We start from the raw sequence: 22,472 nt of genomic DNA on the forward strand, positions 1-22,472 counted from the left end.
GTCATGGTAACGTTCTAGGAATCCTCGTGTCTGCTCGTGGCCAGGAAAATCGCCTCATCCCAAGCTGCTGTGGGAAGGGGGTTGAATCATATACATAGAGGACAGTTGTCCTCATTTTATATCTCTCTCTCACCCTCTGGCGACAGCATCTTGGGCTATGACGCTCTCCTGGCGAAGCGTAGACCTGAGGGTACTTGGAAGGTTACCATGACGACGAGGAGTGCAAGACGGCCCACGGTCGCACCGTCGTGTACAGATGTGTTCCTCGTATGTGATGTGCTCTGCACAGGGATGGGACTTTTCCGTGGATCTTCTGATGTCCCGAGTGTGTTTTTTTTTTGCAGCGCTCAGCGTAAACTTTCGTAATCATGCTTCTTACAGTCTCGGGAAAATGTGGAGATAAGCTGTCTAGAAAATACTTCAGAATCCTTTGGCAACAACATCCAGACCCCCTTCGTTTTTAAGGGGGCCAAGCGTCATAAGTACACTTTTAGAGTTTTGTCTGAAATGCTAGTGGCGTGTGTGTGTGTGTGTGTGTACATTTGGTGGTACACATGATGCTTGCCCTACCAGGTTAGACAGCAGGGGGAAGTAGTGACACCTGAGATTATACGTTTACTACTGAGATTGAAACTTTTTTTTTTTTTTTTTTTTTTAGGATATTCTTTTAATTCGCATTTCGTATATGTTTCTCTTACGTTTGTTTTGACTGATTAATGTGAGTTTGAGGAGCATCATATCTTTAAAGATGTGTTTTCCAGGTACTGTAGTGCCATATGAGGTGCGGATGTTCTCATACGTCACTGCCTGAAAAACCGATTACTCCGTGTTCTTTGTTCCCGCCCGTGTTGATTGTGATGGTGATCCCATTCTCTGTTCCCTTCCGTATTTCTCACTTTGTCCCATATGTTCTCCGTTGTCCAGTGTTCGCTGTTCCATGTGATGGTTTCCATGATGACAGCTGTGTTTACTGCCCAGGTCTGTGGTCCTGGGAGTTGCGTTATTATGTTGGTCTTGATTAGTGACCTGCAGACGATGTTTGAAGTGAGGTTCCTCTCCACAGATGAACTTGATGGAAGGAGAAACTGTCTTGCGAGTTTTGTCTTTTGAGAATTTCATGTAGACCCTTCAAGGCACGAAGCCTGTATGGACAGTATAGGATCAGAAGTGACATTCCCTATGATCATGAGTGTTCACAGTCATCATGGAATCCTCCATGGATGTTTGTGTAGCCTGGGGGAGAGGCTCTGTCCCTCCAGGGAGAGTTGGTGCAGGTTTCCGACGGTGAGTGAAAGAAAGAAATGCCCTGAAGACGTCACTGGTCGAGGTTAAGATTTATTCAGCGTAGCTGCTCCGCTTTCAAAAGGGGGATTAGGCTGGAGGGCCCTTTTGGTAGATAAGGGCCCGGGCCAGCTTGAGGCCTGGCGAGTCGACAGAACTACAACGTATGTAGCTCCTGTCATCGTCCTGAGGAACTGGAAAAGGAGGCTACCAGGTAGATATTGAGGTACCAGGAGGCCTCACGAAGGAAGAGGAGGAATGGACTCGTGATAATGTCGCCTCCCTACTCCGTTGATGATGTCGCATCCCCTATTGATGGTGTCGCATCCCCAATCCTTTGATGATGTCACCTTCCCAATCCGTTGATGGTGTCACCTTCCCAATCCGTTGATGATGTCGCCTTCCCAATCCGTTGATGATGTTGCCTTCCCAATCCGTTGATGGTGTCACCTTCCCAATCCGTTGATGATGTCGCCTTCCCAATCCGTTGATGATGTTGCCTTCCCAATCCGTTGATGATGTCGCCTTCCCAATCCGTTGATGATGTCGCCTTCCCAATCCGTTGATGATGTCGCCTCCCCAATCCGTTGATGATGTCGCCTTCCTAATCCGTTGATGATGTCGCCTTCCCAATCCGTTGATGATGTCGCCTCCCCATTCCGTTGATGATGTCGCCTCCCCAATCCGTTGATGATGTCGCCTTCCCAATCTGTTGATGATGTCGCCTTCCCAATCCGTTGATGATGTCACCTTCCCAATCCGTTGATGATGTCGCCTTCCCAATCCGTTGATGATGTCACCTTCCCAATCCGTTGATGATGTCGCCTTCCCAATCCGTTGATGATGTCGCCTTCCCAATCCGTTGATGATGTCGCCTTCCCAATCCGTTGATGATGTCGCCTCCCCTATTGATGGTGTCGCCTCCCTAACCCGTTGATGATGTCGCATTCCCAATCCGTTGATGATGTCGCCTCCCCAATCCGTTGATGATGTCGCCTCCCCAATCCGTTGATGATGTCGCCTTCCCAATCCGTTGATGATGTCGCCTTCCCAATCCGTTGATGATGTCGCCTTCCCAATCCGTTGATGATGTCGCCTCCCCTATTGATGGTGTCGCCTCCCTAACCCGTTGATGATGTCGCATTCCCAATCCGTTGATGATGTCGCCTTCCCAATCCGTTGATGATGTCGCCTTCCCAATCCGTTGATGATGTCGCCTCCCCTATTGATGGTGTCGCCTCCCTAACCCGTTGATGATGTCGCATTCCCAATCCGTTGATGATGTCGCCTCCCCAATCCGTTGATGATGTCGCCTCCTCCTCCCCAGTGTAGATGGATGGCGTAGCTGTACAGGAGCCTCTCCCGTCCCCTTCCAGTGGTTCTCTTCGTCAGGATATAAAGAGGAAGGGCGTCTGTTGACGTCTGCTCTATTTTCGTACCAAAACTCCCTCTTTCTGTTTGCCTTCATCTGGGCTGACGGACTTTTGCCTGGTGCTCCCGGTGGAAATATTGGAGGCCGGAATTTCCAGTGCTTGTCTTGGGGATATTGTAGGCTGGAATTTCCAGGGCCGGTGTTGGGGATGTTGGAGGCAGGAATTTCCAGGGCCAGTGTTGGGGATGTTGGAGGCAGGAATTTCCAGCGCCAGTGTTGGGGATGTTGGAGGCAGGAATTTCCAGCGCCAGTGTTGGGGATGTTGGAGGCAGGAATTTCCAGCGCCAGTGTTGGGGATGTTGGAGGCAGGAATTTCAGCGCCAGTGTTGGGGATGTTGGAGGCAGGAATTTTCCAGCGCCAGTGTTGGGGATGTTGGAGGCAGGAATTTCCAGCGCCAGTGTTGGGGATGTTGGAGGCAGGAATTTCAGCGCCAGTGTTGGGGATGTTGGAGGCAGGAATTTCAGCGCCAGTGTTGGGGATGTTGGAGGCAGGAATTTCCAGCGCTGGTGTGTCGTATATCATCATGACAATACTGTATCTTACAGATCATTTTAAGATTATGAGGAGAAATGGCAGTTATAGTAATATGTCTCCCAGTAGAAATACATCGTATGTAAACTTGTCAGAAGTATAAACGAGTAACGCGTTGAACACTGAGGAGGTCGGCGGCTGTAAACGAGTAACGCGTTGAACATTAAGGCCGTTGGTGGCTGTAAACGAGTAAAGCGTTGAACATTGAGGACTTCGGCTGCTATAAACGAGTAATGCGTTGAACATTGAGGACGTCGGCGGCTGGAAACGAGTAACGCGTTGAACATTAAGGCCGTTGGTGGCTGTAAACGAGTAAAGCGTTGAACATTGAGGACTTCGGCGGCTATAAACGAGTAATGCGTTGAACATTGAGGACGTCAGCGGCTGTAAACGAGTAACGCGTTGAACATTGAAGACGTCGGCGGCTGTAAACGAGTAACGCGGTGAACACAGGACGTCGGCGGCTGTTAACGAGTAATGATTTGAACACAGACTACCGTTGGCTGTAAACGAGTAACGAGTAGTTGAACATTGAGGAAACGAGTTGAACATGAGGCTATGGGCCGGCTGGCCCGCCAGACGACCAGCGTGTTCAAGAAATTTCAAGAAGCCACAACTATTTACGTGATCATTTGCGGCCGAGGCTACGTGACGCGGTTCATGAACCACGTGGTCGTTGAACTGCCGGTTCGTGAGCCACGTGGTCGTTGAACTGCCGGTTCGTGAGCCATGTGGTCGGTGAACTGCCGGTTCATATACTACGTGGTCGTTTAACACTGCTGGCTCTTGAGCCACGTGGTCTGTGAGCTGCCGCTTCATGAGCTACGTGGTCGGTGAGTTGCCGGTTCGTAAACTACGTGGTCGTTGAGCTGCCGGTTCGTAAACTACGTGGTCTTTGAACTGCCGGTTCATAAAGTACGTGGTCGTTGAACTGCTGGCTCTTGAGCCACGTGGTCTATGAGCTGCCGCTTCATGAGCTACGTGGTCAGTGAGCTGCTGGTTCGTAAATTACGTGGTCGTTTAACTGCCGGTTCGTGAGCCACATGGTCTATAAGCTGCTGGTTCATGAGCCACGTGGTCGTTGAACTGCCGGTTCATGAGCCACGTGGTCGGTGAGCTGCCGCTTAATGAACCACGTGGTGGTTGGGGATTGGACACGTGTGGCTGGATCATGTGATGGTTCAACGAAATGGTGTATGAAGCACGTGGTCAGTGAGTTGAGTGTACCGTGGTGGTGAGTGAGGTACGTGGCTGTACCATGGTGGATGGACCCATGGTGAGTGAGGTACGTGGCTGTACCATGGTGGATGGACCCATGGTGAGTGAGGTACGTGGCTGTACCATGGTGGATGGACCCATGGTGAGTGAGGTACGTGGCTGTACCATGGTGGATGGACCCATGGTGAGTGAGGTACGTGGCTGTACCATGGTGGATGGACCCATGGTGTGTGAGGTACGTGGCTGTACCATGGTGGATGGACCCATGGTGAGTGAGGTACGTGGCTGTACCATGGTGGATGGACCCATGGTGAGTGAGGTACGTGGCTGTACCATGGTGGATGGACCCATGGTGAGTGAGGTACGTGGCTGTACCATGGTGGATGGACCCATGGTGAGTGAGGTACGTGGCTGTACCATGGTGGATGGACCCATGGTGAGTGAGGTACGTGGCTGTACCATGGTGGATGGACCCATGGTGTGTGAGGTACGTGGCTGTACCATGGTGGATGGACCCATGGTGAGTGAGGTACGTGGCTGTACCATGGTGGATGGACCCATGGTGAGTGAGGTACGTGGCTGTACCATGGTGGATGGACCCATGGTGAGTGAGGTACGTGGCTGTACCATGGTGGATGGACCCATGGTGTGTGAGGTACGTGGCTGTACCATGGTGGATGGACCCATGGTGAGTGAGGTACGTGGCTGTACCATGGTGGATGGACCCATGGTGAGTGAGGTACGTGGCTGTACCATGGTGGATGGAATCATGGTGAGTGAGGTACGTGGCTGTACCATGGTGGATGGACCCATGGTGAGTGAGGTACGTGGCTGTACCATGGTGGATGGACTCATGGTGAGTGAGGTACGTGGCTCTACCATGGTGGATGGACTCATGGTGAGTGAGGTACGTGGCTGTACCATGGTGGATGGACTCATGGTGAGTGAGGTACGTGGCTGTACCATGGTGGATGGACCCATGGTGAGTGAGGTACGTGGCTGTACCATGGTGGATGGACTCATGGTGAGTGAGGTACGTGGTTGTACCATGGTGGATGGAATCATGGTGAGTGAGGTACGTGGCTGTACCATGGTGGATGGACTCATGGTGAGTGAGGTACGTGGCTGTACCATGGTGGATGGACTCATGGTGAGTGAGGTACGTGGCTGTACCATGGTGGATGGACTCACGGTGAGTGAGGTACGTGGCTGTACCATGGTGGATGGACTCATGGTGAGTGAGGTACGTGGTTGTACCATGGTGGATGGAATCATGGTGAGTGAGGTACGTGGCTGTACCATGGTGGATGGACTCACGGTGAGTGAGGTACGTGGCTGTACCATGGTGGATGGACTCATGGTGAGTGAGGTACGTGGCTGTACCATGGTGGATGGACTCATGGTGAGTGAGGTACGTGGCAGCAGTGCACCTTACTTATGGGTGTTTAACGTTGGCTGCTGCCATGAAGCTCGTTAACCTATGGAACACGACGGTACGATCCTTGACCACGGCGACGGTACGATCCTTGACTCTGGCGACGGTACGATCCTTGACCACGGCGACGGTACGATCCTTGACCACGGCGACGGTACGATCCTTGACCCTGGCGACGGTACGATCCTTGACCCTGGCGACGGTACGATCCTTGACCACGGCGACGGTACGATCCTTGACTCTGGCGACGGTACGATCCTTGACCACGGCGACGATACGATCCTTGACCACGGCGACGGTACGATCCTTGACCACGGCGACGGTATGATCCTTGACCACGGCGACGGTACGATCCTTGACCCCGGCGACGGTACGATCCTTGACCCTGGCGACGGTACGATCCTTGACCACGGCGACGGTACGATCCTTGACCATGGCGACGGTACGATCCTTGACCACGGCGACGATACGATCCTTGACCACGGCGACGGTACGATCCTTGACCACGGCGACGGTATGATCCTTGACCACGGCGACGGTACGATCCTTGACTCTGGCGACGGTATGATCCTTGACCCTGGCGACGGTACGATCCTTGACCCTGGCGACGGTACGATCCTTGACCCTGGCGACGGTACGATCCTTGACCCTGGCGACGGTACGATCCTTGACCCTGGCGACGGTACGATCCTTAACTCTGGCGACGGTACGATCCTTGACTCTGGCGACGGTACATTTCAAGGGTATAATATCATAGCTTTGGGCCCGACCATTTTGAAAAGGCGGATCCTTATAAGAGTTTTGGAGCCGCCATCCTTGATTGGAAGAGAGAGAAGTCAGAGACGAGTCAGGGTTAATATTAATGTGCGTGTAGCCATTTTTGTTCTACTGTATATGGTGTATAATTTAGATTATACACACCGTCACATGTATAACTGGATGAGGGTTGTACTGTCCATACGAATGAAGTACATTTGTACATTTCGTGGCCAGAGACAGTTAGCCCTTCATGATATTCATTTTACCCACTGTGTTCTTCACTTACTCACATGATCCACCCTCTCTGGCTCATTCATTGTCTCATTCTCACCACGCACTCCTCTGGCACAGAGTGTTGAGTGTGTGTGTGAGTCAGCACACTGCAGGGGGGTTTTCAACATTTGGCCCGACGAAAACCTGCCATTTTTAACCTCCGTGGTTTATATATATATATATATATATATATATATATATATATATATATATATATATATATATATATATATATATATATATCTTTTTTCTTTTAAACTATTCGCCATTTCCCGGGTTAGCGAGGTAGCGTTAAGAACAGAGGACTGAGCCTTTGAGGGAATATCCTCACTTGGCCCCCTCCTCTGTTCCTTCTTTAGGAAGACTGAAAATGAGAGGGGAGGATTTCCAGCCCCGCGCTCCCTTCCCTTTTACTCGCCTTCTACGACACGCAGGGAATACGTGGGAAGTATTCTTTCTCCCCTGTCCCCAGGGATAATATATATATATATATATATATATATATATATATATATATATATATATATATATATATATATATATATTATGACTTCATCTCTTTGTGTGTACGTGTGTGTGTGTGTGTGTGTGTGTCCACATTGATCAGTGGGAAGCACCTGGTGTCTGGAAGTCTGACCCCCACATTGTGTGTGTGTGTGTGTGTGGAGACACAAGAGAGTCGGAAAAGAGACGTCGCGTCTGGTTGGACGCCGGAACCTAATCTGAAAAGTAAACTGAGAGGGAAAAGTTCTTGTTGCTTTGAGATGTTTGTTGTTGTTCTTCTTAACCAAGTTGTTTGAACAGAGTTTATGATACCTTGGGCTCCGTAGGTACGCCTTTATTACCCGGACGCCCTCGAGGCTTCCCCATATTGACGAGAGGTGTTTACACCCCCTAGCGATGGCCATTGGGGGGGAATCGTATGATTGAATTACGTCTGGTGGATGGAACTGAGAGACGGATACGACAACACGAGCGAGCATCAACACTGCTGTGCCGTGTGACGACGTACGGAGGAGAGTGAGGCCAAGGGGGCTTAGTGCTACTGAAGGTGTACGTGGCGCTGTGGTAGGGGAGGAGGTGCTGGCGGCTTCAGGGATCAACAAGGACTGGTTCAGACGGTTGCAAGAAGCCATGAGGGGTTGCTTTCAGTCATCGTCATGGCAGGAGACATGAGGGCGTTAGTTAGCGAGCTTGTGTGTCCAAAGGCCAAAGTGGCCGTTTGACTTCCTGAAGGTGGTGGGTGATGTCGACCTTCGTGGTGGAAACCAGACGAAGGTGCAGGGTTGCTTCTGAGTGGCAAGGTCGGAGGATTCGTCTAAGATTAACCTGTCACCGGCCACACCAGACCTTCAGGTAAAAGAGAGTAATCACGAAACACCAAAGAATTAACGTGATTGTGTCGTAATAATATTAACTTAATTCCATGTTCAGTAATACTTCATAAGAATAGGAACATCTTTTGCACCACACACACACACACACACACACACACACACACACACACACACACATTTTTGTTTCATACCATTCGCCATTTCCCGCGTTAGCGAGGTAGCGTTAGGAACTGAGGACTGGGCCTTTGAGGGAATATCCTCACCTGGCCTCCTTCTCTGTTCCTTCTTTTGGAAAAGTGATCACGCGCAAAATTGTGATCCTTTCCAATATATATATATATATATATATATATATATATATATATATATATATATATATATATATATATATATATATTTTTTTTTTTTTTTTTTTATACTTTGTCGCTGTCTCCCGCGTTTGCGAGGTAGCGCAAGGAAACAGACGAAAGAAATGGCCCAACCCCCCCCCCCCCATACACATGTACATACACATGTCCACACACGCAAATATACATACCTACACAGCTTTCCATGGTCCACCCCAGACGCCTCACATGCCTTGATTCACTCCACTGACAGCACGTCAACCCCTGTATACCACATCGCTCCAATTCACTCTATTCCTTGCCCTCCTTACACCCTCCTGCATGTTCAGGCCCCGATCACACAAAATCTTTTTCACTCCATCTTTCCACCTCCAATTTGGTCTCCCTCTTCTCCTCGTTCCCTCCACCTCCGACACATATATCCTCTTGGTCAATCTTTCCTCACTCATTCTCTCCATGTGCCCAAACCATTTCAAAACACCCTCTTCTGCTCTCTCAACCACGCTCTTTTTATTTCCACACATCTCTCTTACCCTTACGTTACTTACTCGATCAAACCACCTCACACCACACATTGTCCTCAAACATCTCATTTCCAGCACATCCATCCTCCTGCGCACAACTCTATCCATAGCCCACGCCTCGCAACCATACAACATTGTTGGAACCACTATTCCTTCAAACATACCCATTTTTGCTTTCCGAGATAATGTTCTCGACTTCCACACATTTTTCAAGGCTCCCAAAATTTTCGCCCCCTCCCCCACCCTATGATCCACTTCCGCTTCCATGGTTCCATCCGCTGACAGATCCACTCCCAGATATCTAAAACACTTCACTTCCTCCAGTTTTTCTCCATTCAAACTCACCTCCCAATTGACTTGACCCTCAACCCTACTGTACCTAATAACCTTGCTCTTATTCACATTTACTCTTAACTTTCTTCTTCCACACACTTTACCAAACTCAGTCACCAGCTTCTGCAGTTTCTCACATGAATCAGCCACCAGCGCTGTATCATCAGCGAACAACAACTGACTCACTTCCCAAGCTCTCTCATCCCCAACAGACTTCATACTTGCCCCTCTTTCCAGGACTCTTGCATTTACCTCCCTAACAACCCCATCCATAAACAAATTAAACAACCATGGAGACATCACACACCCCTGCCGCAAACCTACATTCACTGAGAACCAGTCACTTTCCTCTCTTCCTACACGTACACATGCCTTACATCCTCGATAAAAACTTTTCACTGCTTCTAACAACTTTCCTCCCACACCATATATTCTTAATACCTTCCACAGAGCATCTCTATCAACTCTATCATATGCCTTCTCCAGATCCATAAATGCTACATACAAATCCATTTGCTTTTCTAAGTATTTCTCACATACATTCTTCAAAGCAAACACCTGATCCACACATATATATATATATATATATATATATATATATATATATATATATATATATATATATATATATATATATATATATGTATGTATGTTTATGTATGACTGTGTGTGTGTGTGTGTGTGTATTAAATCTTATGTATGCTTTTAAGAAAATTCTTTCCAGAAAACTTGTGTGGTGTGGAAGCCACGGGTAAGCTGCTGGTGTGGTAGACTAGGTCATCAGGAAGTGGGTCATCCTACTGCAGTAACCACTAGAGAGTTATGGGAGACCTCTGTGTGTACTGAAGTAAAAAGTGATAAATGCTAATGAATGATTCAACTCGGGAGAATTTTCCATTCCTATTTTCTTTTTCTTTAATCTTTGATTTATTTAAGGCCTGGCTTCGGGTAGGAGGTGTGTCCTTAGAACCTTGTACGTGGCCGGAAGATTGTCCGTGATTGTAGCCTTCAGTAATGTTGAACTGTAACTCATGATGTTACACCAGTAATGTACCTGGGGAAGGTTGTGATGGCTTATATGGACGTAACAGCTACTGAAGGAACTATGGTACAATACCGCCCTCTCTCTCTCTCTCTCTCTCTCTCTCTCTCTCTCTCTCTCTCTCTCACACACACACACACACACACACACGGTTATGAGTCTTGTGAGACGAGCAAGGGTAATATGGGCCAGATCTGGCCCGCTCCACGGACCCCCCATGCAGGCCACTGGAGAGGAAACAGGAGAGAGGTTTTATGAGGAGGGGGCCACCGTCTGTGTGGGGGCGGTGCTGTGATCAGGGTCAGGGTCGGTGCTCCTGCAGGGGAAGGTGGGGTTATGTGGAGCCTGTCGATTGATCTGGCTGTGTTTGTGTGTGTGTGTGTCTGCATCCTTAGGTACGGCTGTACTTGTACTACACTAATAGATATACTACTGTTACGTGTATAGGTACTACTACTTTTATGACTACTACTACTATTACTACTACTACTACTACTACTACTTTTACGACTACGACATAATGGTTTAGTAACTGAAATGGAAGCAAAAAGGCTGAAAACGCCTGGGAAATGCACCCTCAAAAACAGTAGGGCTGTATCAAGGGGAAAGGATGTTGAATCTTGTGCAGACGGAGACTAAGGTTGACAGTGTGTGTGTAGGAGAAGGTTCAGACGGCATCGGTGCAGTTGCCGTGGTGAACTGTTGTAACCTTGGGTGGCAGGTGACAGTGGCGGGGAAAGTGTGGTTGTAGTAGTCGCTTCGTCCCGCACTGTCGGGTGTGGTTCGGGTGATGGTTATAAAAAGGTGGGAGGACCAGTGTGTCCACCGCCTTTTTGATGGATGGTGTAAGAAGGACTGATGATTATCTGACACGCCTTTTTCTACGCATTTTCTATGTGCCCCTGTGTGTAGTGGGTACACAGGGGGCACCAGGTTACCGGAGAAGGGGCATTTGTGAATGTGGGAATATCAAAAGTCATGGGGATGTACTTGACTTGAAAGTGCTGGGGAATCCTAATATTGAGTCGTTAGAGAATGGATAGACGATGGCTGGAGGATTTGATGATATTGCTGGCTTGTGTGTGTGTGTGTGTGTGTGTGTGTCCCCCCCAGCGTAAGTTCATTGAGGGACGCCGAGATGCTTGGCGGCGTGGACAGTTTGGCAGAGGGTGGGTTACAGCGAGACAGTATTGAGGATGAGACGAGATGAGGAGCGCCGTTGGACTGAATATCCTGGAGAGACGTCTGGGTCCTACTGAGGCATTAGAGGTGTGAGGCGGGGTATTGGAAGCTCAGTAGACTGAGGAGACCAGGACATAGTGAGGCACTATAGGATAAGCCGGAGTTGGAAGTTTGGAGGAGGCTGGGGCATTGTGAGACGGGGGGTTGGAAACTTGGTGGATTGAGCAGCCAGGAGGACAGTGGGTCAAGGTAAGACAGTAGAGGGTGGGGGGGTCAGGGTGAGACAGTAGAGGGTGGGAGGGTCAGGGTGAGACAGTAGAGGGTGGGAGGGTCAGGGTGAGACAGTAGAGGGTGGGAGGGTCAGGGTGAGACAGTAGAGGGTGGGAGGGTCAGGGTGAGACAGTAGAGGGTGGGAGGGTCAGGGTGAGACAGTAGAGGGTGGGAGGGTCAGGTGAGACAGTAGAGGGTGGGAGGGTCAGGTGAGACAGTAGAGGGTGGGAGGGTCAGGTGAGACAGTAGAGGGTGGGAGGGTCAGGTGAGACAGTAGAGGGTGGGAGGGTCAGGGTGAGACAGTAGAGGGTGGGAGGGTCAGGTGAGACAGTAGAGGGTGGGAGGGTCAGGTGAGACAGTAGAGGGTGGGAGGGTCAGGTGAGACAGTAGAGGGTGGGAGGGTCAGGTGAGACAGTAGAGGGTGGGAGGGTCAGGGTGAGACAGTAGAGGGTGGGAGGGTCAGGTGAGACAGTAGAGGGTGGGAGGGTCAGGTGAGACAGTAGAGGGTGGGAGGGTCAGGTGAGACAGTAGAGGGTGGGAGGGTCAGGTGAGACAGTAGAGGGTGGGAGGGTCAGGTGAGACAGTAGAGGGTGGGAGGGTCAGGGTGAGACAGTAGAGGGTGGGAGGGTCAGGGTGAGACAGTAGAGGGTGGGAGGGTCAGGTGAGACAGTAGAGGGTGGGAGGGTCAGGGTGAGACAGTAGAGGGTGGGAGGGTCAGGTGAGACAGTAGAGGGTGGGAGGGTCAGGTGAGACAGTAGAGGGTGGGAGGGTCAGGGTGAGACAGTAGAGGGTGGGAGGGTCAGGTGAGACAGTAGAGGGTGGGAGGGTCAGGTGAGACAGTAGAGGGTGGGAGGGTCAGGGTGAGACAGTAGAGGGTGGGAGGGTCAGGGTGAGACAGTAGAGGGTGGGAGGGTCAGGTGAGACAGTAGAGGGTGGGAGGGTCAGGTGAGACAGTAGAGGGTGGGAGGGTCAGGTGAGACAGTAGAGGGTGGGAGGGTCAGGTGAGACAGTAGAGGGTGGGAGGGTCAGGTGAGACAGTAGAGGGTGGGAGGGTCAGGGTGAGACAGTAGAGGGTGGGAGGGTCAGGTGAGACAGTAGAGGGTGGGAGGGTCAGGTGAGACAGTAGAGGGTGGGAGGGTCAGGTGAGACAGTAGAGGGTGGGAGGGTCAGGTGAGACAGTAGAGGGTGGGAGGGTCAGGTGAGACAGTAGAGGGTGGGAGGGTCAGGTGAGACAGTAGAGGGTGGGAGGGTCAGGGTGAGACAGTAGAGGGTGGGAGGGTCAGGTGAGACAGTAGAGGGTGGGAGGGTCAGGTGAGACAGTAGAGGGTGGGAGGGTCAGGTGAGACAGTAGAGGGTGGGAGGGTCAGGTGAGACAGTAGAGGGTGGGAGGGTCAGGTGAGACAGTAGAGGGTGGGAGGGTCAGGTGAGACAGTAGAGGGTGGGAGGGTCAGGTGAGACAGTAGAGGGTGGGAGGGTCAGGTGAGACAGTAGAGGGTGGGAGGGTCAGGGTGAGACAGTAGAGGGTGGGAGGGTCAGGTGAGACAGTAGAGGGTGGGAGGGTCAGGTGAGACAGTAGAGGGTGGGAGGGTCAGGTGAGACAGTAGAGGGTGGGAGGGTCAGGTGAGACAGTAGAGGGTGGGAGGGTCAGGTGAGACAGTAGAGGGTGGGAGGGTCAGGTGAGACAGTAGAGGGTGGGAGGGTCAGGTGAGACAGTAGAGGGTGGGAGGGTCAGGTGAGACAGTAGAGGGTGGGAGGGTCAGGTGAGACAGTAGAGGGTGGGAGGGTCAGGTGAGACAGTAGAGGGTGGGAGGGTCAGGGTGAGACAGTAGAGGGTGGGAGGGTCAGGTGAGACAGTAGAGGGTGGGAGGGTCAGGGTGAGACAGTAGAGGGTGGGAGGGTCAGGTGAGACAGTAGAGGGTGGGAGGGTCAGGTGAGACAGTAGAGGGTGGGAGGGTCAGGTGAGACAGTAGAGGGTGGGAGGGTCAGGGTGAGACAGTAGAGGGTGGGAGGGTCAGGGTGAGACAGTAGAGGGTGGGAGGGTCAGGTGAGACAGTAGAGGGTGGGAGGGTCAGGTGAGACAGTAGAGGGTGGGAGGGTCAGGTGAGACAGTAGAGGGTGGGAGGGTCAGGGTGAGACAGTAGAGGGTGGGAGGGTCAGGTGAGACAGTAGAGGGTGGGAGGGTCAGGGTGAGACAGTAGAGGGTGGGAGGGTCAGGGTGAGACAGTAGAGGGTGGGAGGGTCAGGTGAGACAGTAGAGGGTGGGAGGGTCAGGTGAGACAGTAGAGGGTGGGAGGGTCAGGTGAGACAGTAGAGGGTGGGAGGGTCAGGTGAGACAGTAGAGGGTGGGAGGGTCAGGTGAGACAGTAGAGGGTGGGAGGGTCAGGGTGAGACAGTAGAGGGTGGGAGGGTCAGGGTGAGACAGTAGAGGGTGGGAGGGTCAGGGTGAGACAGTAGAGGGTGGGAGGGTCAGGGTGAGACAGTAGAGGGTGGGAGGGTCAGGGTGAGACAGTAGAGGGTGGGAGGGTCAGGGTGAGACAGTAGAGGGTGGGAGGGTCAGGGTGAGACAGTAGAGGGTGGGAGGGTCAGGGTGAGACAGTAGAGGGTGGGAGGGTCAGGGTGAGACAGTAGAGGGTGGGAGGGTCAGGGTGAGACAGTAGAGGGTGGGAGGGTCAGGTGAGACAGTAGAGGGTGGGAGGGTCAGGTGAGACAGTAGAGGGTGGGAGGGTCAGGGTGAGACAGTAGAGGGTGGGAGGGTCAGGTGAGACAGTAGAGGGTGGGAGGGTCAGGTGAGACAGTAGAGGGTGGGAGGGTCAGGTGAGACAGTAGAGGGTGGGAGGGTCAGGTGAGACAGTAGAGGGTGGGAGGGTCAGGTGAGACAGTAGAGGGTGGGAGGGTCAGGTGAGACAGTAGAGGGTGGGAGGGTCAGGTGAGACAGTAGAGGGTGGGAGGGTCAGGTGAGACAGTAGAGGGTGGGAGGGTCAGGTGAGACAGTAGAGGGTGGGAGGGTCAGGGTGAGACAGTAGAGGGTGGGAGGGTCAGGGTGAGACAGTAGAGGGTGGGAGGGTCAGGGTGAGACAGTAGAGGGTGGGAGGGTCAGGTGAGACAGTAGAGGGTGGGAGGGTCAGGGTGAGACAGTAGAGGGTGGGAGGGTCAGGTGAGACAGTAGAGGGTGGGAGGGTCAGGTGAGACAGTAGAGGGTGGGAGGGTCAGGTGAGACAGTAGAGGGTGGGAGGGTCAGGTGAGACAGTAGAGGGTGGGAGGGTCAGGTGAGACAGTAGAGGGTGGGAGGGTCAGGGTGAGACAGTAGAGGGTGGGAGGGTCAGGGTGAGACAGTAGAGGGTGGGAGGGTCAGGTGAGACAGTAGAGGGTGGGAGGGTCAGGTGAGACAGTAGAGGGTGGGAGGGTCAGGTGAGACAGTAGAGGGTGGGAGGGTCAGGTGGACTCCCCAGTCCCCAGGCTGACTGTTGAGGCTGGACCTCCCTCAGTCCCCAGCTGACTGGTGAGGCTGGAGCTCCCCAGTCCCCAGGGTGACTGGTGAGGCTGGACTCCCCAGTCCCCAGGGTGACTGGTGAGGCTGGAGCTCCCTGTGTTCCTGAATTATGAGACTTGCACGATGTTCTTACCTCCGCCACGCCTTAGACTCTCCTCCGCAGTAAACTAGTTTACTTCGCCCACCACGCCACACTACACTCCTAACTAGGCTAAACTAGTTTACCCCATGGGGACTCCTCTCACTCTCTGCATCCAGATGTGTTCGCCCGTCACTGCATCGCATACTTAGCATCAGCCGGTGTGATGGTCGCTACTGCATGTATGTCGAGTGTGACAGCTTCTTATTCATTACTTCTCGTTAAATCTCTGACAAACATGTCATTTGCGTCAGATGGGCCTCCCTGTTGATGTACTACTGGCTACTATATCGGGTCAGGTTTTTGTGTACTGTCGATCATTATATTTGTCAGGGTGCTTATTGATGTACTAACGGTTCATTATTGATTACTAGCGGTTCATTATTGATGTACTAGCGGTTCATAATTGATGAACTGTGGATGATTTCATCGGGCCAGCTCCCCCCGTCATTTGCTTACTTCGAGGAGCAGATGTCGGCCCTCTGGGCTCTCGCCTGACTGCTCTACCGAGCCACCACCATCATCACCACGCCTGCCCACCCTGGTCACGACACCCTCCCTCCCCACCACCGCTCCCTCCTTCCCAAAATTACAACACGATCCCTTATCACCAACACGCCCTTTCTCCCTGGCCATGCCCTCCCTCCCTCACCATCACACACACCTTCCCTAACCACCACCACATCTTCCCTCTCTGGCCGCCATGTCGTGAACGGTGGATGGCATTCTTCAGTGGTATAACCATTCACCCCTCCTTTTTCCCCTCTCCATTTTGCCATATTGCCTGCATAGCCGAATATATATCACCCCCCGAAGCCGACAGTTTCTATCCTGCCGAAGAAATGGATGAACGGTCGGCAACTGTGTGTAGCGGTTTGTCATCGTACGTCTGGGAACTTCCTCGTCGTGTCTACAGAGCGGGAGTGAGCGGACAAATCGGAGGGCCTTTATATAGAATAGATTACATCTGGTCAGACCCCACCGTCTTTTGATTACCGTTAGGCCTACATAGGCCCTAATAGGCCGACATACGTCCCTATTTTCTGTCGAACGTCACAGACCATCATGGTAGGCTCGGTTTATCTTATGATATCTTATCATTCTAGTTTGCAAGTCCTCGTCTCCCGTTGTCTGTCAAGCCAGCATGTTTAGCGAAGTACCAGTCTGCTCTATATCTGATCCGTTCCGTGTCTGGCATTTCATATGGCGGTGCATCAAGCCAGGATCCTAGTCTCGCTGCTCACATACCATAGAGCTTAGTAGATTTCAGGTTCAGGAGATCACTCGCCGGCCACAACACCTGGCCGAGAACCTCCTGGGTGAGGAGCTCTCGAGGTAGAGCGAGGATCAGGAACCTACAGTGAGGGGTCTTGTTTTGATGGCTCACACACCCTCACCTCCCACGATCGTGCTCTGTGTGTGATGGGTAGGATGTATGTGTGTGTGTGTGTGTGTGTGGCCCTGGGTCGTGGTCCAGAGGGCCATAGGTCGTCGTCCAGAGGGCCGTAGGGTCGGTGGTCCAGAGGGCCATAGGTCTTAATCCAGAGGGCTGTAGTGCTAGCGTGTGGCGGTAAGGTTGCTTCCCCTGGTCTAATGTTAACGATTTTTACTCTTCCAGGAACCCGAGTCATCGTGGAGGGACAGCATCTGCATCTCCGTCGACTGCGAGGATGATTCGTGAGTACCTTGTACTCTCTCTCTCTCTCTCTCTCTCTCTCTCTCTCTCTCTCTCTCTCTCTCTCTCTCTCTCTCTCTCTCAAACTTATAAATGCATTAACTTGAATGTCTAGTATTTCAGTATTTTTTTCTATGTTCAAACCGTTTCATGACGTTTTTTGGCTTCCATTCTCTAATTTTTCTTCCTTTTTAATCCCCATGTTCCCTCAATGTTCCGTTTTCTTTCACTTGTATATATCAATGATTTGTGTTTGTGATGCCTTTATAGTATCTGTCTGTGACACGTCAAGTTTATGCTGCTCATAAAACAATTTGTTTCAGATTATATATATATATATATATATATATATATATATATATATATATATATATATATATATATATATATATATATATACACACGACCGAGTTTGTTGTGAAGTGATGGAGGTTTTAGGTCTGCTGGGAGGCAAGAACAGACAATTATTTCCAGGTGATGTAACAGGGTGTTACCAGGCTCTCCAAGTGTGGGAAATGATTGTGAAGAATATAAGGAAGTGTTGGGGGGGTGGGGTGGTTAGAGGAGTGAGGCAAGTACCCCCTTTCAGATTCGGAGGAGGAGCTACTGGTACCGTGTTGGCCAGGCGCCCTCTTGTGGCCTGGGTGTCAGTTAACAGTCGCAATGTTAAAGACTATAAACCCCAGTTCCTCCATCTGCTGTATACGTGACTTTCATCAGTCCATCTCCAATCTTAGGCTTAATGGTGCGTCTAGCTACATTCACTCGTAGGAGCGCCCTGAACTGGTGTTTATACAGTGTGTTTAGGAAGGCTACGTAGGCCTGCGGGTCGCGGCATCCAACAGCTTGGTCGTCCAGTGGCCCAACCCAGCAGCCAGCTTGCTCCCAGCCCGGGCTGTAGCGGGTAGATGACGTCTACCCTCCCCCGTTCCCAAGACATGTCCGGGCATGCAACAAGTTTACCCTGTGAAATAACTCGAAAGCCAAGAAAAGCCGCTATCAATCCGCTTCCAATCCCTTTGGATTGATCACCAGAACCACAAAATGGCCTTTACCCATGACACCGTGAAGTTGAGAAGATGATGCCTGATAAAGCTTGTCCACGAGAGTCTTTGCTTAAAGGTACAGGGTCAGGCTAGAGAGATATATAGGTAGTCAGTATGCAGGGTGTTGAATTTGTATTGATTCAAGGGTAAGGAATTTCCCCGAGGTGTTTTAAGGATGAGGGAGAGGCGGATTCCTCTCGGGCTAAAGGAACCTTATTCGAACACCTTCATTGATTGGTTCCCGCTGCTTGTGAAGGGGAATATTAGGGCGTGAGGGGGAGCAGGGGAAGGGATTGTCGACAGGTGCGGAAAGAGGGAGATGGGAAAGAAGAGAAATAAAGATTAAAGAGGTAGCAGGGAGGAACAAAGAAGGGAGAGGGATAGTTAAAGAATGATTAGGAGGGAGAAGGAGAGAGTTACGTATAAAGAGAAAAAAGACAAAGAAGGGAAATATACTTACGGATCATATACTTACGAATCATGGTGTCCAACAGTGAGGGACAACACTTCCCCTTCCCTCACCATGTTGTTGCTCCTCCTCCTCATCATCACCTGGCCCCACACTGCACTGTTAAGTGGTTCGCAACCCCCAGGAACACAATGATGTTTTCAGCCAGACTTGCGCGCTTGGTGGAAACTCTTGAAATTAACACTGGACTGTCGATTATGTCTTGAAATTGTAATGATTCGGAAGAAACCAACAGAACTCTTTGAGGCAAATAGTGCAAATAAGCGCTTGTATGACGATTTTTCGTCGCTGTGAAATGTGTGTAGTGTGCGGAGAGAAAGTAGCGCGACCAGTAGATTACAGGATTTTTTCCCTGTTGTGTTAAGACTAGGTTATAGGCACCATTGGCGCTTTGGCATATCTAGGCGTTGTAAAGATACGGATTGTAAAACTAGAACACTGTGTCTCAGACTGTGGAAAAAAAAAACATGTAAGAAATGGCACAACACATTGTGTATAACAGAATACCTGAAATTCAAAAGATTGTATCCATTTTCTTTGCATTAGCTTGATAAGATAGTATATGAAAGACTGTGAGCTTATGTAATACACTAACTTTGTAATAGTTTATGTAATGCTTATCATCTGCTCACTGGGTTATGACAAAGACCCCTTTGTGGCCTTTGTAATCCTTTTGCACCGCCGCTCACAGGATGAGCATGATCCGGATGCACAATGACCTGGCCACTGACAGCGGCACACATGGAGGCTACTGCTCCCCCAGAGTGCGCAGTCAAGAAGCGGTAGGTCAAGCGTGGCCGGTGAGTGGGCTCCCTAGAGGGATGAAGAGGGCATCCACGAAGGAACGAGACCCCTGGGATAGATTTCTGTTGGTGTTCAATTCTCCTGGCGAGTCTTAACACCAGCGTCCTTAAACCTTCCCAGGATCTCCCTTCAAGACGAGCCCCTCTCCTTACCCCCTCCCTCCTCAAGGCAGTCGCCACTCACCGACCACGCATGGCTGCAGGAGCGAGAGACGCTAGCTGAGGCAGCGTTGGTGACGGAGGCCTTGAGAGAGAGGGAGAGCCAACCCCCTGGGACGAGGACACATGAACTCATAACAAATGTGTTACCATGCGGGGAAGACTTGATAATTAGCGGTAGCTCCGGGCAGGTTCAGCACTAAGAAAAGCCATATATATATATATATATATATACACACACACACGAACATAGTGCACTAGAAACCTGCACTCTCATAGAACATACAAACCTCCAACAGCTAGGATCGAACCCGGAACCCCTGTGCGAGAGGCGGGAATGCTAACCACTAGCCTGTGGGCCTGGCTAATAGGAAATAACTATTCGAATAGTCTGTACTCGAATACCCTTCGTCTCACGTTGGTAAGCAACGGGGTCTACACCGGTCATTTCCCAACAGGCGCACATAGCATTTTACCGAACCTAACTGTACAACGCGGAGGTATATGAATACGAACAAAGTGCATATGAACGCGCACCTTCATAGAACATACAAACCTCCAACAGCCAGGTATATATATATATATATATATACAAACCTCCAACAGCCAGGTATATATATATATATATATATATATATATATATATGTATATATATATATCTTTTTTTTTTCTTTCATACTATTCGCCATTTCCCGCATTAGCGAGGTAGCGTTGAGAACAGAGGACTGGGCTCTTGAGGGAATATCCTCACCTGGGCCCCTTCTCTGTTCCCTCTTTTGGAAAATTAAAAAAAAAGTGAGAGGGGAGGATTTCCAGCCCCCCGCTCCCTCCCCTTTTAGTCGCCTTCTACGACACGCAGGGAATACGTGGGAAGTATTCTTTCTCCCCTATCCCCAGGGATAGTATATATATATATATATATATATATATATATATATATATATATATATATATATATATATATATATATATAAGTATGAAGTCTGTTGGGGATGAGAGAGCTTGGGAAGTGAGTCAGTTGTTGTTCGCTGATGATACAGCGCTGGTGGCTGATTCATGTGAGAAACTGCAGAAGCTGGTGACTGAGTTTGGTAAAGTGTGTGGAAGAAGAAAGTTAAGAGTAAATGTGAATAAGAGCAAGGTTATTAGGTACAGTAGGGTTGAGGGTCAAGTCAATTGGGAGGTGAGTTTGAATGGAGAAAAACTGGAGGAAGTGAAGTGTTTTAGATATCTGGGAGTGGATCTGGCAGCGGATGGAACCATGGAAGCGGAAGTGGATCATAGGGTGGGGGAGGGGGCGAAAATTCTGGGGGCCTTGAAGAATGTGTGGAAGTCGAGAACATTATCTCGGAAAGCAAAAATGGGTATGTTTGAAGGAATAGTGGTTCCAACAATGTTGTATGGTTGCGAGGCGTGGGCTATGGATAGAGTTGTGCGCAGGAGGATGGATGTGCTGGAAATGAGATGTTTGAGGACAATGTGTGGTGTGAGGTGGTTTGATCGAGTGAGTAACGTAAGGGTAAGAGAGATGTGTGGAAATAAAAAGAGCGTGGTTGAGAGAGCAGAAGAGGGTGTTTTGAAGTGGTTTGGGCACATGGAGAGAATGAGTGAGGAAAGATTGACCAAGAGGATATATGTGTCGGAGGTGGAGGGAACGAGGAGAAGAGGGAGACCAAATTGGAGGTGGAAAGATGGAGTGAAAAAGATTTTGTGTGATCGGGGCCTGAACATGCAGGAGGGTGAAAGGAGGGCAAGGAATAGAGTGAATTGGAGCGATGTGGTATACCGGGGTTGACGTGCTGTCAGTGGATTGAATCAAGGCATGTGAAGCGTCTGGGGTAAACCATGGAAAGCTGTGTAGGTATGTATATTTGCGTGTGTGGACGTATGTATATACATGTGTATGGGGGTGGGTTGGGCCATTCTTTCGTCTGTTTCCTTGCGCTACCTCGCAAACGCGGGAGACAGCGACAAAGTATAAAAAAAAAAAAAAATATATATATATATATATATATATATTATTTATTTTTATTTATTTTATTTTGCTTTGTCGCTGTCTCCCGCGTTAGCGAGGTAGCGCAAGGAAACAGACGAAAGAATGGCCCAACCCACCCACATACACATGTATATACATACACGTCCACACACGCAAATATACATACCTATACATCTCAACGTATATATATATATATATATATATATATATATATATATATATATATATATATATATATATATATATTTTGTTACGAATTCAAGTGTACAAAGATAGGCACATAAATCAAGCATGAAACATTACGTTAACACTGATCATAAGAGTTAACATTAAACATGAGGTAACACTGAACATGAGATAACATTTGTACATGACTTAACATTCCAGATAAGATTTCAGGCCAGGAGTTCTCTTTCCTCTAAGGCAGTTCTTCGATAACATTACACTAATAATTATAACGGGCTTATAGCACAGCAGGGCTTACAGGCTTACAACACAGCAGGACTTACAGCAGGGGTGGACCACTTACCTCGCTGGGCTAGAAAGAGAGCCAGACTCAGCGGGTGTCATGGGTATATAAGCGATCCCTGCTAGCTATACAACCTTACATTTTGATTGGCTATGAGCTTCAGTTACATTCTGATTGGTTGGAGGAACAGTTACACAAACTGCGTAGATCACCCTCCCTCTGGTAAGCCTGCAGCGACATGTCCAGTACGGGTGGCGAAA

General features: G+C 50.0%; 1 protein-coding gene across 3 annotated transcripts in view; it reads left to right on the forward strand.

Moving 5' to 3' along the window:
• Nucleotides 1-22,472, forward strand: part of LOC139766683 (glutaminase kidney isoform, mitochondrial-like) — a 440,343-nt gene that overhangs the window by 65,392 nt on the left and 352,479 nt on the right. For all 3 annotated transcript variants that reach the window (XM_071695597.1, XM_071695598.1, XM_071695599.1), the window contains exon 2: nucleotides 17,213-17,271. In XM_071695597.1, the coding sequence (XP_071551698.1) occupies nucleotides 17,213-17,271 (59 nt within the window). The remainder of the gene's footprint in view (nucleotides 1-17,212; nucleotides 17,272-22,472) is intronic.

The sequence above is a fragment of the Panulirus ornatus genome, chromosome 58 (assembly GCF_036320965.1).
Source record: "Panulirus ornatus isolate Po-2019 chromosome 58, ASM3632096v1, whole genome shotgun sequence".
Classification (NCBI taxonomy): domain Eukaryota; kingdom Metazoa; phylum Arthropoda; class Malacostraca; order Decapoda; family Palinuridae; genus Panulirus; species Panulirus ornatus.